Here is a 16,853-nt window from a genome sequence, read left to right as displayed (position 1 = left end):
ACCAGCGCAAGTCGGAAAGAGGGAGGAGAGAAGACGTGGAGTGGGTTTTACACACATCACACCAATCAAATGAGCCCCTCTCCTCGCCCTTAAATGCGCCGCGCGGAGGTATAATGAGAGTTTACTCAATTCGCAGATGGCAGAAGAGAGCAGCAGCGTCAGACGGCCAAACTTCTCCCAGGAGGAAACTGATGTTTTGGTCCAGGAGGTCCAAGCTCGCAGTGTCTGAATATACGGAACTGCGTGCAGACCTCCACGGGCTGATGATGCAAAGGTAGCCTGGGAGGAGGTCACCACAATTGTAAATCAATGTTGCGTTTCTCTCGTGCGTGCGTGCGTGCTCTCTCTTTCTCTCTCGCAGTCTCACTCTGTTTCTTTTCTTTTGACTTTTCTAAGATGACAGATGCTGAATATATACTCCCTATCTGATGCTGTGGCTGTTTGTGGTTGGCTGAGAGGGATGTGAACTCATTAGTTTGCAGCTGTGTTAATCAAATCAGGTTGGGTTTCCATTACGCATGCCAAACGTGCCAAATGGTGCCAATCCCCTTTGATCTGACATCAGATGTGACGAGACAGTCGATATAGAGATACATTTATGTGCTGATTGCAGATAGTTGCATTGAATAGTGTTTTTTGTGGGTATTTATTGCATTGTTAATGTGCCTGATATTCTGGAAACCTGCCTGTGAGGTTTTGGTGACGTGTGCGCACTGTCCGCAGGTCAGCCAAACTTCGGCTTACACCGGCTGCACTCCGCCTGCGCTGACAGTAGACCTGGTTTCAGCTGGTGAGCTTTTAGCGCACCTTCGGTGAAGCCTTTTGACACGAAACTGTCACTGCGCCAAGCTGGATCTGTTGACACCTCCCCCTGCTGCGCCGCCACACCCATCTCAGCGCACCTCGGTCTGCCAAACTACCAAACTGAGCATGCCTTGGGTTGTGCTGCTCGAAACTAGCTCTGCGCGGGGTTCGCCACCCTGCGCTGCGCCGGGAAACTAGAGCCTGAAAAGTTTATTGTTATAATAGGATATTTTTCAAGTTATAAGGAAATATTTTCCCGTTATTACAACAAACAAACTTACCACGTTATAACAAAAAAAAAAAGAACAATGATGATTTATCTTATGTATGTATGTTATGTAAAATGTTTCATGTTGTAACAAGATAATAGTATATTGTTACTACAATATAGTTTTAGTTTTTCAATATAGTAAGTTTTTTGTAATGTGGAAAAAATCTTGTCAGGAAAAACTTTTCACGTTATTATGTGATTCTGCTCCATTTTTTCTTTTTTAGTGTGGCAGCCACATGCTGTAGTAATGTTGACATGTTAATAAAAGAAAACAGCACTTTGCAAGATCTGCAGCTCAACAATCAGTAACACTACCACCATAATAAACAACCTCATCGGTTACTACAAAGGAAGGTATGTAAAACTGTTTTTTTAGCTGACTTATTAGCTTATTGGCTTGTCAAATGTTAGCTAGAAAGCTAACGTTTGACCAGATTCATCAGATCATTGGAATTTCATATGACTTGACTTGTCTTGCTTGACTTGAAGCAGGAACTCGACTTGACTTGCTTTATTCTCACCACAGTAATTTGGGACGTGCACATGTGTGACTTACTCAACATCTGGTATGTACATGCACAGTAGTGTAAAATGTGGCTCATCTTGTCCCACTCTCCCTTACCTTAACTATGTTCTTAATGTACACTCTTAATGTCCACACATAGGCAAAATAAAGAGGCTAAAAAAACATGCAATGAAGACATGAAGTGATGACTGGTTGCTAAAAACCCTTATTTGTTAAATGCAACCTTAACCTGTTAAGATAATGTCAAGGCCCTTGAAATTTGAAAATATCATTATTGTAAGAGTAAATGCATTTTTAAACTAAAACAACAGTAACAAAGCTCACGGGCAATGGATGAATGGATGCACTAGAGGGAGTTAAAGTGCATATGCAGGTTACATGTGTCTGTCTGCACATGTCTGTGAGGACACAGCCAGGGAGGGAGGGAGAGAGAGAGTAAGTTTACACTTTAGCAGGATCAAGGAAGCAGAGGAGAGCATTCATGCGAAGGAGGTTGGGATTTGACGGACATTTAGGACAAACCATGTGAGGTGAGTCAACATGCTTTAAACAACTTTATTTGGGAAGTTACACTGAGGGTTGACCAAGCACACACTTAGACATTTACAAGGATGACGATTCATGCAATAAGTCATGTTTGGTGTTTGGGTTAAGTGTCAGATATGTTATGTATATAAATATATTAAAGTGTTGCTTAGTGATTCATCTATGTCTCCTTTTCTCTGGTAACACACTCACATGATATTAGCGAGCATGTGGGTGTGTGCTTTAGTTCTGATCAAGCAGCAAGGCACTGCGGTTTCACCTCAGACAAGGTATATTTTTTGTCAAACTAGTTGCTTTTGCATGTGTAATTAGAACATAATTGCACATGCTGGCTTGGTGGTTTCACTTTAATTGTTCTGCACATAGGTCTCATAGCTGTAGGTTCAAGCCCTACGTAGGAGAGAGTGTGTCAGGGTTTATTGTTGGACAAAGATGGTGATGTTGGATCATCAGTTTGTCACCCAGTTTAAGCTACTTTGATCCAGTACGGGGCCGCATGTGGGACAGAAGGCAAGGTTTAAGACTAATTTTTCATTTTGTGTAATATTCCTTACTGAAAGACTTATAAAATATGTATTCATGTGTGCAGTTATATCTATTAAGTATTAAAATATACTGTATTGAAACTGTATATCACAGATTCCAACTCTGACTTTTTTTACTATGGCTCATGGTTGTTTAATTAGTATTTAATTCAAACTTAAATGTATTATAAGTCATTAAATTCTTACTGACTCTTACTGACTTGTTACAGTAAAAACGTGATGGCGTGGGTGGTTGATATGATTACTAGCAATCATAAGGGAGCTGTTCCAGTCCAATTAAGTTTGTGTTGCTGAAACATGGTCCACTAATGGGGACAGCACATCCCAGATAAGACAATGGAAGAAAAAATGTCCTTCCTTCAGTTTGTGGCAGAGAAAAGTGGAAAAAAAAACACACAAAAACAAAACAAAAGAGTAGTACACAAATCATTACTTCTCCTTGGCAAATTGCCAATGGATTCAGTATACTGCTGTGAGTGGTTTCACTTTTCACATGTTGTTAGATTGTTGATCTACAATGCTGGCCCACCTTGTGTCGCACTGGGCCGGATGTTTTGCCACAGTGTTATCACACACTGTTGACTCATCTACCTCACCAGCCACACTTAATTTGTTCCATGATGCAGGGGATTTTTATATTCCCTGACAGGAGAGGGACATTTAGGTTCTCTGAACTTTGTGTGCAGATATACTTCTATTATATGAACAGCTGTCAAACAGACACACAGTCATATATTTACTGTAGATAACAGCAAGAAAATATATTATTATAAATAATATTACTTAGCTTATACTAAGTGATAACATACAGTATGTATTCATGCACATACATATGCATTTTATGGAACATTGTTCCCACTAGAAGAAAATTACAGTAGATTATTTTGCGACAAAGACTATTTGGGATGCAAGCAAATTAATTATGCAATAAAATGTAAAATGATCTCAGGTTCTCATCATGGTACTACAGTATGGTGTTGTGTTTCACGTGTTACCATAATTTTTTGGTGCATCAGCAACAAGGCAAAATGAAAGTGGACAAACACGGATCAGTTGCTTTTATTTCTGACTCTTTATGGCCAGGGAAGCCTGGTTCTTGTTGCACTAAATGAGAGCAGCGGACTGACAAGGGACACGGCTCGACTAAACTCTGTCAGTGCTGAAAAAACAAAGTCACCATGGAAACAAGAAGTGTTTATCCCTGAGGGGAATCTATTGACAATATTACATTAAAACCTTGAATTCTCTGAATGGCCTGGTACAGCCGAAACAGTGGCTTCTGTGAATTATCTAGAGCTTGAGGAAACAAGGTAGAATCTTCATCTGTGATGATGAGCTCTTAAACTATTGAGCACAGTGGGTCAATTATTAAACAAATGTGTAACTTTTGATTAATTGATTCCTTTTTGCATTGCATACCTCAAGTGAAGCATCATAGCTGGGAATGTCAGTGGCAGTTACAGTTTACAGAACATGGGATCTTTCCACTTGATTGTTGTACTTTTTTAGACTGTATATGAAGATATATAAAATCATTCTGTCAGTCAATAATAATAAAGCTAAGCTTCTGTTTCATTAATTCATTAAATGCATCATTTTATCATCAAATCATTATATGAACACCCCCATAATTTCCTCCACCCTAACGTAAACATCGTAACATTATATCCGCTCTTCTTATCATTGTCTCTGTAAACACTTCATGTTATCTTAACTGTCGTCACAGCAGGGACAGTACTGAATTTGTAAGAGCCTGAATAGGGTCACAAACATTGTCATAAAACAAAAGATAAAGCAGATGAAAGAACGTGCTAATCTGTATGTTTGTACTAATTTGACATATTCTTTTGTTTATCAAGTGTCATAAAGTTGGAGGTACTGATATCCTCCTGTATAACCATAACCTCCTATATAACCATAACCATTTTGAATAGGCTATTGCTTGTGTGTTTTAAGATGATAGAGAGGTTAGCTGACGTGTGATTATAATGAAATGTGACACTACTGTTAAATTAAAGAATGTCTTTAGGCTACAACAAATTGCATTAAATATACAGAGGAGGAACTATGTCAGCAACATGACCCCTTCTATCCAAACCAACAACAATTTCCATGTCTATATGCAACACTTTGCAGCCTGTGCAAACAACTTAGAGTCAATTGTAACTACTACAGTCAGACAACATATTGACAACAAATACAAGGTTTATGGCAATATTAAGCTACTCTTAAGCGTATAGAATGTTACATCACCAACACAATGGCTGCAGCCATAAACACACATATTAAAGCAGTGGAAAGATTGCACAGTTTTACACAGATATCATGTAGCGCACACACAGCACCAAGTTATCAGGCAATGCTGTGAATATTTGACTTTCTGATCTGTAGAAAGACTTCAGTGAGCACTAGATTCAACCTCAGCTCTAGATTCCACTCAGCATCTTTATCCCAGTATAAGCAGTCCACTAAACCTCAATGTGTGACTGAGCTCCTCAAATTCAAACATTTTATAGCTGAATGAGGCTCTGAGGCACTTAAGATAAGATAAGATAAGACAAGATAAACTTCATTGTCCCGCAAGGGAAATTTGTCTTGGGCAGTCTCACATCATATGGCTCATCAGGACTTTTTCATGTTTGCAACTGAAATGTTGTTAAAAAAATAGAAAGTAATTTCACATATTTACAGTGATAAAAATAGTATTATAGTAACTGATTATCTTTCTTGCAAAATGTAGCCTCTTAAGCACAGTACCACCTATCGGCACTAACACTCTGCTGTTGTCTCTGCTTTATAATCATCAAACCTTAATTAGGGAATTTGAGAACCATCGGTCCATGCCAGGTGTCATCTATTTTTTATGGGAGTACTACATCAGATGGCCTTACTGTAATAAGGACGCAGATAGCAAAAACAACAGACTCAAACATGCATCATGTATACACAGTCAAACAGCAGTCTCAGACAGTTAAAACTGGACTTCTTCTATGTCTGCCAATAGACTTAGACTGTGGTACAGCACAGTAAACAATAAACATAATGTAAACACAATTTAAACACAGAGCGACAAGACACCTATTAAAGTTCATAATCATGATCTATCAATAAATAAAGTGTATTTTGCGCATCACTATAGTGTTTGCATTTGTTTTATTTGACCTAACCCTAACCCATGAAATATGAAACACACATAGAATCGATTTAACCGAATGATATTAGCTGTTACTGCCAATGTGTTTTACTTGTTTATTAATAAATTTACCCATTGAGGATGCATGACTAGTGATTTTAGGATGCAGTCTGATGATTGAAAAAAAAAATGAAACAAAGAAAACAGCTAAGCTTCCCCGCAAGGCGTGACAGCTGGGGCTTTGAAAGAACACCTCAGAGGTAAATGCCATCCTGGTGATCCAGATGGATCTTATTTTACTCATTCAAACATACTGTGAGTTCAGTATTCAGCTGTTTTTTCCTTCTGAAAAGAGAAAATAGCTTCTTTTTTTTTTTTGAGAATGCAAACTCATCAGTGAATAAATATTCCTGTCTCTAACATCCTGAAAGGAGCCAATGAAATGTCTCAAATTCCTTTTTCAAACAAACGTATGTGGTTGGATACACAGCAATCTACCTTTTTTTTTCACTGGAGAGCTCAGATTTGTTTACTTTACTCCCTAGACTGTGGCAGAATGTTTTATGGTTGTTTTTAAGATCTTGTCTTGAATTAGCCTGACAGTGATGCACAATAGAGTGCAGCCCAAGCTTTAACAAATGCTCTGGCTCTCTAGTAAATTTTCCCATCTCTAGGGGACAGCTTCCCAGTGTCAACATATGTTTATAAAAAGGCACATTCTTTTTGTGTCTCTCTGTGCTGCTGATCATCCAGGTCCATTACTTGTGTCACATGTATCTCTAGGCCAACTAAGCGGTGCAGATATCATGTTAGAACACAACATTTATTCTTCTATAGATTGTGCAAGAGCTATAATGCCCTGCCATTCCATGAGGTAGATTAATAATATCCACAAGAATGCTGTTGTACTGAGGATGTTAACCCATTTAATTTGTGGGTGTATTGCAACTTTATGCAGTTAAAAAGACAGTATGTAAGTGGAACGTATTGTATGTGATAGCCTGTACATGTTTGTGTCTGTTTTCATAGTTTCCTTTACAGTTTGGATGGATGGAGGTGTATATACAGCATATATTCACCTGTATTATTTGGAACTTGGTCAAATTGGGATGGAGTTCCCGAAAGAGCAGTAGGAAGAGTAAAGACTAAAGGGAGAGCTGAACTACAAATGACACCACTTACGAGCCAACCCTGCATAAATGTGTCTAATTTATCCTTATTCTGGAGATAAATATAGATTCTAGCATCCAACTTTGAGAAATAAATACAAAACATATGCAATCAGGCTGTACATCTGTTACAGTTACTATCCACTATCCAAGAACACTGCAGTAACATTTGTCAGCATGCATTCATTCATTTACAAAGAGTTATTAATAAGGCTTACGTCACTTACAGGATATAGCCTGTTTTCTGATTTGATTTACTGTATTATTTAACAAGCTGATTTATTTCAGTTTTTTTAATGTGTATTTTAGTGTATTTTTGGAAGCCCAGAGAGGATAAGTGAAAATCAAAATTGCAGGCAACACTGGCAAAACAAGTTTATCTCCTATGTAGGAGGTATGAGATAGTATCTCCCACATAGAAAATTAATTAAGATAAATTCAGATAAGCCTAAGTTTATCTCCTACCTAGGAGAAATTATGTTCTACATAGGAGATATCATCTCTTATGTATGATGTGTGACATAATAAACTTAAGTAAACTTACACAAACCAAAAGTTTTTCTCCTACTTAAGAGGTATTTTCTTAGACCTCCTATGTTAGGAGATAATATCTCAGAGATATTTTGGCCAACATTGCTTCTTCATAGATTGGATAACACACAGTAGGGAGACTATAATTATATTATTTATATTATTATTGCAAAATCAGGATTTTTATACACTCCCTTGTAGAAGCCAATAAGAAAACTATGTCCTAAAGTCTTGCTCATTCTTTTTCGGTAGGTCATTTGCTTAGTAACTATTTGTGGTCATTTGACCTTTAACTGGCAGCTGCACTCAGACTCCTTAAATGTCAGAAGGATTACCATGCTTTACTTATACACAAATGATAAAAAGTCATTTAAATGATAACATGAATTTTCAGCTACTAACCACTGTTCTTGTTCTCCACTAGAGAAGAGTTTACAGCACTGGCACTGTGAGAAAAGAGATGTCTGGGAAGTGCTTTACACTCTGTGACCTCTTTTGAACTGGTTACCTTTTTTAAAAGAGCCATGTGAAGAATTGCCTGATGGAAGAGTGAACTGGCAGTGGATGAGCTTATGTAAACATTTTCTACTGAGATACCAACAGCAGCACTGTCTCAGTGGCCCTGTGCCTGAGGAGGAGGTCACCATGATCTCCACAGCTCTCCGCTGGCTGGTCCTGGTGTCTTTCATCATTCTGACCATTGGTGGGAACGTGCTGGTGTGTTTGGCTGTGGGGCTCAGTCGCCGACTATGGCGCATTGCTAACTGCTTTGTGGTGTCCCTGGCAGTGACAGATCTCCTGCTAGGCCTGCTGGTGCTGCCCTTCTCCGCCACTGTGGAGCTGCGCAGCGGGAATTGGCCCCTCGGAGGAGCCCTATGTAACATCTACATCTCACTGGATGTCATGCTGTGTACATCTTCCATCCTGACCCTGCTGGCCATCAGTGTGGACCGATACCTAGCTATTTCAGCTCCCCTTAGCTACTCCCAGAGAGTTACTCCTCTAAGGGTGACCCTGGCCATGATCGCCATCTGGGCCTTGTCACTAGCTGTGTCCTTTGTGCCCATCCACCTGGGCTGGAATACAGCGGACTACTTAGTGCAACACTTGGACTGGGACATGGGGGATGAGGACAAGGAGGGACGCTACTGCCAGTTTGAATGGAATAACAACTATGTTCTCATTTACACGTTTGGCTCATTTTACCTGCCTCTGCTGCTTATGTGTGGAATGTATCTTTGCATATTCAGAGTGGCACGAGAACAGGTCAGTGTTTATTTCATTTTGGAAAACATGCTGAGGTTGGATATAAAAGGTCACAGAGTCATATTCACCGGGTGCTGAATTAAATCCTATCATCAGATCAGTGAGTGAGCTCACCTCATTTTCTGTCTCTCTAACCTTTTCTTAACTGACCTTTTCAGGTGCGGCGTATTCGAGCTGCCACTCCATCATTTGCACGCACAGCATCAACTGCAGCCATAGCCCGAGAGCACAAAGCTACAGTGACCCTGGCAGCTGTGCTGGGGGCCTTTGTCATCTGCTGGTTCCCCTACTTCACCTTCTTCACCTGCATGGGCATAAGGGAAAAGACAAACCCGCCTAATACACTTAACTCTGTGGTGCTGTGGCTGGGCTATTTTAACTCAGCTCTTAACCCCATCCTGTATCCAGCCTTCAACAGGGATTTCCGCAGGGCCTATGGAGAGCTGCTTCGCTGCAGAAGACTGTCTCACAGAAAACTGCAGCTTACCCGTGTGTCTGTGCATAAACGATTGACCTTTATTAACGGACAAAGGGTTTTCCAACAGCCTGAGAAACATAAAGACACAGTTAATAAAGAAACTGAGGGAAAGAGCCTCACATATGAGAGGAATGGTCCCTGATGAGCCAAGGTAAAACGCCATGTATCTGTAGTTCCACTGCTGGACTGTAGACAAAATGTTGTAAGCTACAAACTTCTTCCACAAGTCACAGTTCCAGATTAGCTAACCATTTACAGTATCACTTAGATATTTAGTGTATAGTGCCAAAGATGATACTAATACTACTAATTCAAGGCACAACATGATGAATGTACATAGATTTTTTGTTTGTGTTGTGGATAAAAAAAAAATAATACATGACTCAAATCCATGTGCTTAATTTAAAAGTGCCCAGTGTTTATGATCAGATATAATCATGATGATGACAATGTCTGTTTATTAGACACCTGTAAAACCTATGAGTGTGTATTTTAAAGTAGACAGTAGCAGGCAGAGCAGAGCTGAGTGGAGTGAATAGATGACTCAATAAGTGTCCCAGTAAGCTGCATGGAGACACAGGTGGTTAAAATTTTGCAAATGGTTTATTTTCTCTCCCCTCAACCCTGCCAGTGAGAGTGAATGAGTGACCAGTATGTTTGATATGTACAAATTGTCTATGTTTGACTTGACCCAAGCAGGAGGACCTAAAGGACTTCCTGGATGTTTCAGCAGATTACCTGAAACTCAACCAAAGTTTCCCTTATTAAAAAGGACTTTTTTGTATTACTTGTGGATACTTTTAACACTCTAACCCTCTGAGTTATGATGGGGACTGGTTGCATTAATGAAGTCAAATCATTAAAGCTGTTCATAACAAGTCCAACGTATTTTTAAAGGGAAAGTTCACCCCCAAATCAAAAATATATATTTTTGCTAATACCTGTATTGCTATTTATCAGTCTGGATTGTTTTGGTGTGAGTTGCAGAGTTTTGGGGATTAAACTTCATCGAACTAGATGGCACTCAGCTTGTGGCGCTCAAAGCACAAAAAAATACATTTGATGAACTCAACAGAAATAGCCCCTTTTCCACCAACATTTCCAAGAACTGGTAACCTGTGTGGTTTGTATTTCCACCGCACCTCAAATCTCCGGAAAATTTATTCAAATTAGCGTTATGACGAAGATGATTCGGCGTGTGTTCTGTATTTGGCTTCACCAGCTTGTTTACTGGTAACATAGTGCTGCTGGTAGGGAGAGTTGGGGCTGTTTGTCTCAGCCAGCAGCTAAGTTTGAAAGTATTTTAAGATAAGTGTCAAACTAAGATAGCCTATATACAGACCGCTGTCATTTGAGCTTGTTAGTAACAATTCGCTATCAGCTGAACTATCTTGCTGTCCTTGTGTAAAACATAACGTTAGTGTCGGTGGATGAGAGACTGTGGATGGAGCATATTGAATATCGCTGTCTACATGTTAACATGTTCATGCTTGCTGAACACATGCATTGATAAAGTATTGGTTTCTTACTCGCTTACAGTAACGAGTGTAGTTGCCGCCAACTCGAGTAATTTTCGAGTTATGTTCACTTCGTTTCCACTGCGGCCACTTGGCTGTTCACTGGTTACCGTGTCAAGTCGGTGTATGTGTGGATGTGTGTGTGTGTGTGTGTGTGTCCAGAACAGAGAGCAGAGGAGAACCAATACCGTTAGAGCTGATCAATACTACGGTCTTTGATAATTTAGCCCCAGGGCTAATTCAGTACCGGGTTTCAGTACCCATCCTTAATCAAAACACAAACGAAGTGAAGCTTGTAGAAATGAAATAAAGTTTGCAGCAGCTGCCCGTGCCAGGAAGTGTGGAACGCTGCAAGTGTGAGTCCACCAATCAGCGTTCTTCAGCAAACAGCCCTGCCCCTCAAGAATTGCGGGTAATCTGAAAAGTCCCACCCCCCACAAAATCCCAGGTAATTGATAAAAGTTCCTGTGGTGGAAAAGGGGCTAATGTCTCTTTACAGAAATAATGAATCGCTTTTTGAAGATGATACTCAGACCTTGTTGTGAGCCGTTTCATGTGGAAGCTATTTTCTACCAAAATACACGCACCACTTGTACCAGGAAGGAAGCGTGCATCTACTCATGGACGAGAGGCTCGTGCTTGTGAAAGCGAGAGATGTAAACATTAAAGGCATCCCACTAGCAGAGCTGTAACATTAGCTAGCCCAGCGGTAGTTGTACGAGTTGATGGGTGTACTTCGGTAGAAAGAAAGTAGTTCTTACATAAAACTGCTCACAACAAGGTCTGTGGATTATCTTGACTCACTAGTAGGGTTGTCACGATACTAAAATTTCAAACTCGATATCGACACCCAGGAAAATATTCAATACTCGATACCATTTTCGATACAGCAGCAAAAAATTAAGAGGCATGTCATTTTTTAAATAAAGATCAGAACAGTAACATCAATGATAACAACAAAAAAATCCCCCCAAAATAAATAACAACCAGAAACAAGATCTGTCCATACAAATGTATTTATCTACAGCCCTGTTTATTTTCTGTGCTTCTGGTGAATTGGCACCATATTTCCGTTGCTGATCAAATAGAGCTGGTAGTTTAGGCTCAGGATGCTCCTGTTTCTACCTCACTATGTGATCAGAGAACCAGGGGTTACGGGAGAAACCAAACGTTTTTTCAGCTTCAATCTGTGACTTTACAGTTAACATAACTTTTCAGACACACATAATTGTGTTGTCCTGTTAAACTAACATTGTCTATTAATGTTACAGACGGGCATGACTGATAAAGTTTTCTGCTTAGCTCCCACATTAACGTTAGAAGTTATATTTTCGTTTGATGCTGGCGACATCAGCTGCTAGTTCCAATATATTGGAGAGAAGGCAGACACCTCTAAGGCTGATCTCTCCAACCCTCAGCAACTCACACTAAAACTATCAAGATTAATAAATAGCACTGCAGGTAAGAGGGAAAATTATGAAATGTATATGTCGCTGGGAGTATTCTCATGCATAAACATTAACAGTTGAAATATCTTGACACGACAGCCCACTGACACTTGTGTTCTGATGTATAAGGATTCGAAAAGATGAGGAATGTAAATGTAGTGTGCTTGACAAAAGAAAAATAATTCAGAGATGAAAAATTGGAAAGAAAGTGCACTAATAGATGTGATACCAAGTAATATTTACTTGCCTTTAATTAATTTTAGAATTGAAGTATTAATAAATAATTTACTAATTTAGAGACAGAATAGTACATTGTATTTTAACAAACATAGTTATGATGTTGTTGTTGTTTTTTTAAAGATATTTTTTGCCTTTAATGGACAGGACAGTTAAGTGTGAAGGGGAGAGAGAGAGGGGATGACATGCAGCAAAAGGGCCACAGGCTGGAACCCGGGCCGCTGCGGCAACAGCCTTGTACATGGGGCACCTGCTCTACCACTAAGCCACCGACACCCCATGATGTATAGTTTATTCATTACTCTCAGAATGCTTTTAATCAAATATAATCAGTAATTGCTTTTAATTCATGTTGTTATAAATGTATTAATTAAAACATTTTTTCATTCAAAGGCAGAATAGTAAATTATATTTTTCATATATTTATTATTATGCATTTTTTATTAACTACAAACTTGCTAAACCAATTAAATCATTTATCATTGATAACACTAAACTCTTAAAACTCAACTTTTGCACATAGGCTGTCAGTGTATTGCAGACACTGTTTAGTGCATATTAGTATTCTGTCTGCTTTATTTGGTCCTAGTAATGATTGCAGTCGACTATCAGGTCTAATGTGCAGATGGAAAACGATTTTCAAGTACTGTCAGTAACAAGACAAGGCAAGCTGAGCGCGATTCTAATTAAAGTTTAATGTGAGCCATGGTGCTGTCGATGGTAGTTGAAGTGGGTTGATAGGTTGAGGCAGGGAAAGGGAATGAAATTCCTTTGGGATGAATTGATGACTTGCCTCAAACTTGCAGAAGAGAGGATGCTGCTGAGGAGGAGACATTAAATCGCATTTCACGAATATAAGGTCTGAAACTGGCAGCGATCGAGCCAGCAGCTGCTCCGTGGCATAAAGTGGAAGTAATTAAAATTATTGACTCTTATTCAGGTCAAGTGGCAAAGGAGTAAAAAAGAGAGAATGGAGGTGCAGGACCATTTATAGGTGGCATTAAATGCAGCGGAGTCCTCTGAACTGAGGAGGATGAAATTGTATTACAGTTGGCAGTCATGTTCAGTACAACTCACATACAGTAAAGGTTTCTCTGGATTTGAGTGCTGCACGTGTCCTGACATGGATGTAAAAGAATTTCCTCTATAAAAGTTGCTGGCATCCATCAGAGGAGACTCTAAGGTTTTATTCACATGTATCAAATGCAGACATGGAAAAACCAAAGATTTTGGGATGTTTACATGCTGCAGTAACTACTGTGTAGTTAACAATCATATCTCAATTGGCAAAGTGACTTCTTGGAGTCCCTAGAAATAGTTAAAGCACATAATTCCCCATAACAAATTGTGATTTTTACATTTCTGTTCAGTGTGTTCTCATCCCTGCTGTCAAAGACAGACACTTTGTTACGCCCCTTGGTGTGGAATATTGATTCCGAAGGCACCCTATGGCATTTTTTTTAAGATGCACCAGGCTTTCAATTAACTCTGTTGTTGATACATCTGCAGCAATACTTGATGGTGACATGACTTCTGTACCACCTGATATAGTATAAAAAGCTAGAAAGTCTGCTTAGGGTGGAAGGTTGGTAGGGAGGGAGGTGGCTAGGTCAAACAAAACAAGACTTTCACCCAAGAGGCTACTGTTTGTGTCCAACCCTGTCTCGCTCTGAAGTCGTTGAATATCAGCGCTTTGGCAGTGACAGTGCTGAAAAAAGCCGTCCTTTCACGTCAGCATGATACGCGGCCAGTCGCCATTATTGTGTAATGGTGCTTAGCAGCGTCAGGAGGAAAAGCAGCGGGACAACAATGTAAGTTAAGGAGGCGAAGAGTCTGAGTGGGGTGGGAGGGGTGGTGGATGGGTCAGTCCACGGTTTATTATGTAATCTGTTTATTTTGAAAGAGACTGTATGTAAACTATACATATCCTGTGAAAACTGAAGTTTAATTTGAAAGCAGATAATGCATGTAACAGGCAGAAATTGACATGGTACCCAGGGTACCTTGTATGTCATATGTTGAGGTTGCAGTGAGAATGTGTTGTAGTGTCCACTGTGAAAACAAAAGTTAATGTGACAAAGTGACAAAGCATCTGTATAGGATGAGCTGGGAATGACAAGTGGTTGTTGTGTTTGTGTACTGATCAATCAAGATGCTGATAGGTACATTTTTGCACACAGCCAAGGTAGCTGTTTCCCCCAACTCCTAATCTTTAGGCTAAGCTAGGCTAATTGTCTCCATGCTCCAACTTCAAAGTTAGCACACAGAAATGAAAGCAGTACTGAACTTTTCGTTTGACTCTGAGCAAAATTCCAAAAATGCTGATATATTACTTTTAGAATAAAACATTCCATGTTTGTAGATATGACAGAATAATCAACTTTTCACAAAGTTGGTGATTTTGTTTTGTTCATGCAGTACATTGAGGAAGTGTCCAAATAAAAGATGAGCTTTGTATTGTAATGTATTGTTTAATTTATGCACTTAATAAGTCTATTTTTTTGATCAGTCTGTTTCAAATTTATATTTTTTCTTTTAGATGGAACAAAATTAGAATGAAAGTTTTAGGTCAGTGACTTAGCTGGAAAGTAAAAGAAGCTGCTTCTTGAAGACTTTGGATAGCTGCAATAATTTGTTGCCTTCACATGTCAGTTACAAAATAATGAGTGCATTCAAAAATTACTAGTGAACATCTGCTATACTTGAACTTATGTCATATATATCTATCAGGATGAGATAAATAAAATGAGTGAGGGTTTGCAATGATCTTCATTTTTTCCACATCTTTTTTGTTTGTATGAATGAAATCTGCATTACACAGAATGTTCCCTGAAAGAAAAAAAAAGATAGTTCATGATGTCATTACTTGGTTGCCAATAAATAAATAAATAAATAAATAAATAAAACTGCTGATCTATGTCTTTAAGCTCTGAAATGTATTGACCTGATATTGTATATAAAAATGCATTGTTATAACTACAGAAGATAATAGAAATATTAAGGGACTGTTCTGTACTCAGAGGAGAGGGGTAGCTGGGATGTTAATTCGTTTCGGGTTTTTTCATTTGTTTGTTTGTTTGTTTTTACCCTCCCCTAAGCTACAAATATTTTTACTTAAGCCTCTCTGAGTGTTTTGTACTTACCCTTTGATATATGAAAGTTATAAGTTCATGGCAAAATCCTGGAGTTGAACAATGCCTCGGTTTGTCACTCTTGTCATGCATGCTGGTTAGTTTGTGCAAACTGTTTATTTGGCCAAATTGTTAAATATCACTATCTTAAGCCATGATCTGTTTACTTTTTGCTTTTGACTGTCAGAAATGTGAAAATCCATCGATCATTTCTGTTTTTACAGTTTCTGGCTCTGATAAATTGTGTAATTTAGGCAATTAAAGAAAAAAAAAGAAAGGAAAAAAAGCCTTCCAAACATATATTATTTTATAATTGGCAGAGAAATAAATATAAAACACAAGCATCTAAATTTATATTCCCCTCCCCTCGCCACAATAAAAACAAGTCCCTCACCAGTGCTTTAAAAATTATTTGACATGCCTTCCCTTTTTGTATCACCCCCTCCCCTCCCATACATAACGGACAGTCCCTAAGTATAAAATCTGTGACACAGTACATTAGTTCCAGTTAGTCCCATTCATAAATAGACCACATATTTAAACCTTATCATCAGCCTGGTTTCTGTGCTTCTGTAAATGTTTAATGGTAAATAGAGTGCTGCAACTGAACCTGGACTGAATCCCAGAAAGATAGAGCACAAAAGGAATAATGCAAAAAATTAAAGGATCCGTCACTGATTATCCCCATCCCCAAAATAGCCCAGCCACATGATGGCACTGTCTTTGATTATTATTATACATAATGGGACCAAAATATTTTTTATATTAAGCTCCACAATGGTTCCGCCTGCGTCATCATGTGTTTTATGAAAATGTATCGCAGCCTCAGAAGTGTGTTAATCCAATATTGTTCTTGTCTGATAAGTTACATAAGGCCAGATGACCGCAGTACCTGCCGTGATCTGAGGTGCTGAATGTCTCATTTTCATTCTGGTTATCTCTGTTTACTCTTACATTATTATTTCCTATGTTACTTCTTAATAGCACAAAGATAAATAAAATCCCTCCAAGCTGTGCAAAGAGCAGCATGTTTATCTCAATGTCAATAGTTGTATTATGATTGTTTTGGCGCATGTCTGTGTCTATTTAACTGTGTTAATGAAGACAGTTCAACCACAAAGACATGGGTATAGTGTTTACAATGTTTGCAGTGTTTCAAGAGATAAACCAACAATAGGCACAGAGCTTGCTTTTCAAGGTTGTCATTTCTGCATGGCTGCAAAGAGTATTTTCTTTTCAATAGTGTTTTAG

At 38.8% G+C, this 16,853-nt stretch overlaps 1 protein-coding gene across 1 annotated transcript; it reads left to right on the top strand.

The window, feature by feature from the left end:
• Positions 1-2,042: 2,042 nt before the first annotated feature.
• hrh2b (histamine receptor H2b) lies at positions 2,043-15,341 on the top strand. The gene is made up of 3 exons (XM_033609653.2): positions 2,043-2,131; positions 7,950-8,791; positions 8,950-15,341. The coding sequence occupies exons 2-3, from the start codon at positions 8,090-8,092 to the stop codon at positions 9,409-9,411; spliced, it is 1,164 nt and encodes a 387-aa protein (XP_033465544.1). The 5' UTR covers positions 2,043-2,131; positions 7,950-8,089; the 3' UTR covers positions 9,412-15,341.
• Positions 15,342-16,853: the final 1,512 nt, after the last annotated feature.

This window comes from Epinephelus lanceolatus, chromosome 11 (genome assembly GCF_041903045.1).
Source record: "Epinephelus lanceolatus isolate andai-2023 chromosome 11, ASM4190304v1, whole genome shotgun sequence".
Lineage (NCBI taxonomy): Eukaryota > Metazoa > Chordata > Actinopteri > Perciformes > Serranidae > Epinephelus > Epinephelus lanceolatus.
This window is presented reverse-complemented; position numbering and strand designations above follow the sequence as displayed.

Coding starts and splice junctions, on each gene's coding strand:
- hrh2b (XM_033609653.2), top strand. CDS start 8,090: ATGAGCTTATGTAAACATTTTCTACTGAGATACCAACAGCAGCACTGT. Junction 8,792..8,949: donor TCAGAGTGGCACGAGAACAG/GTCAGTGTTTAT, acceptor TGACCTTTTCAG/GTGCGGCGTATTCGAGCTGC.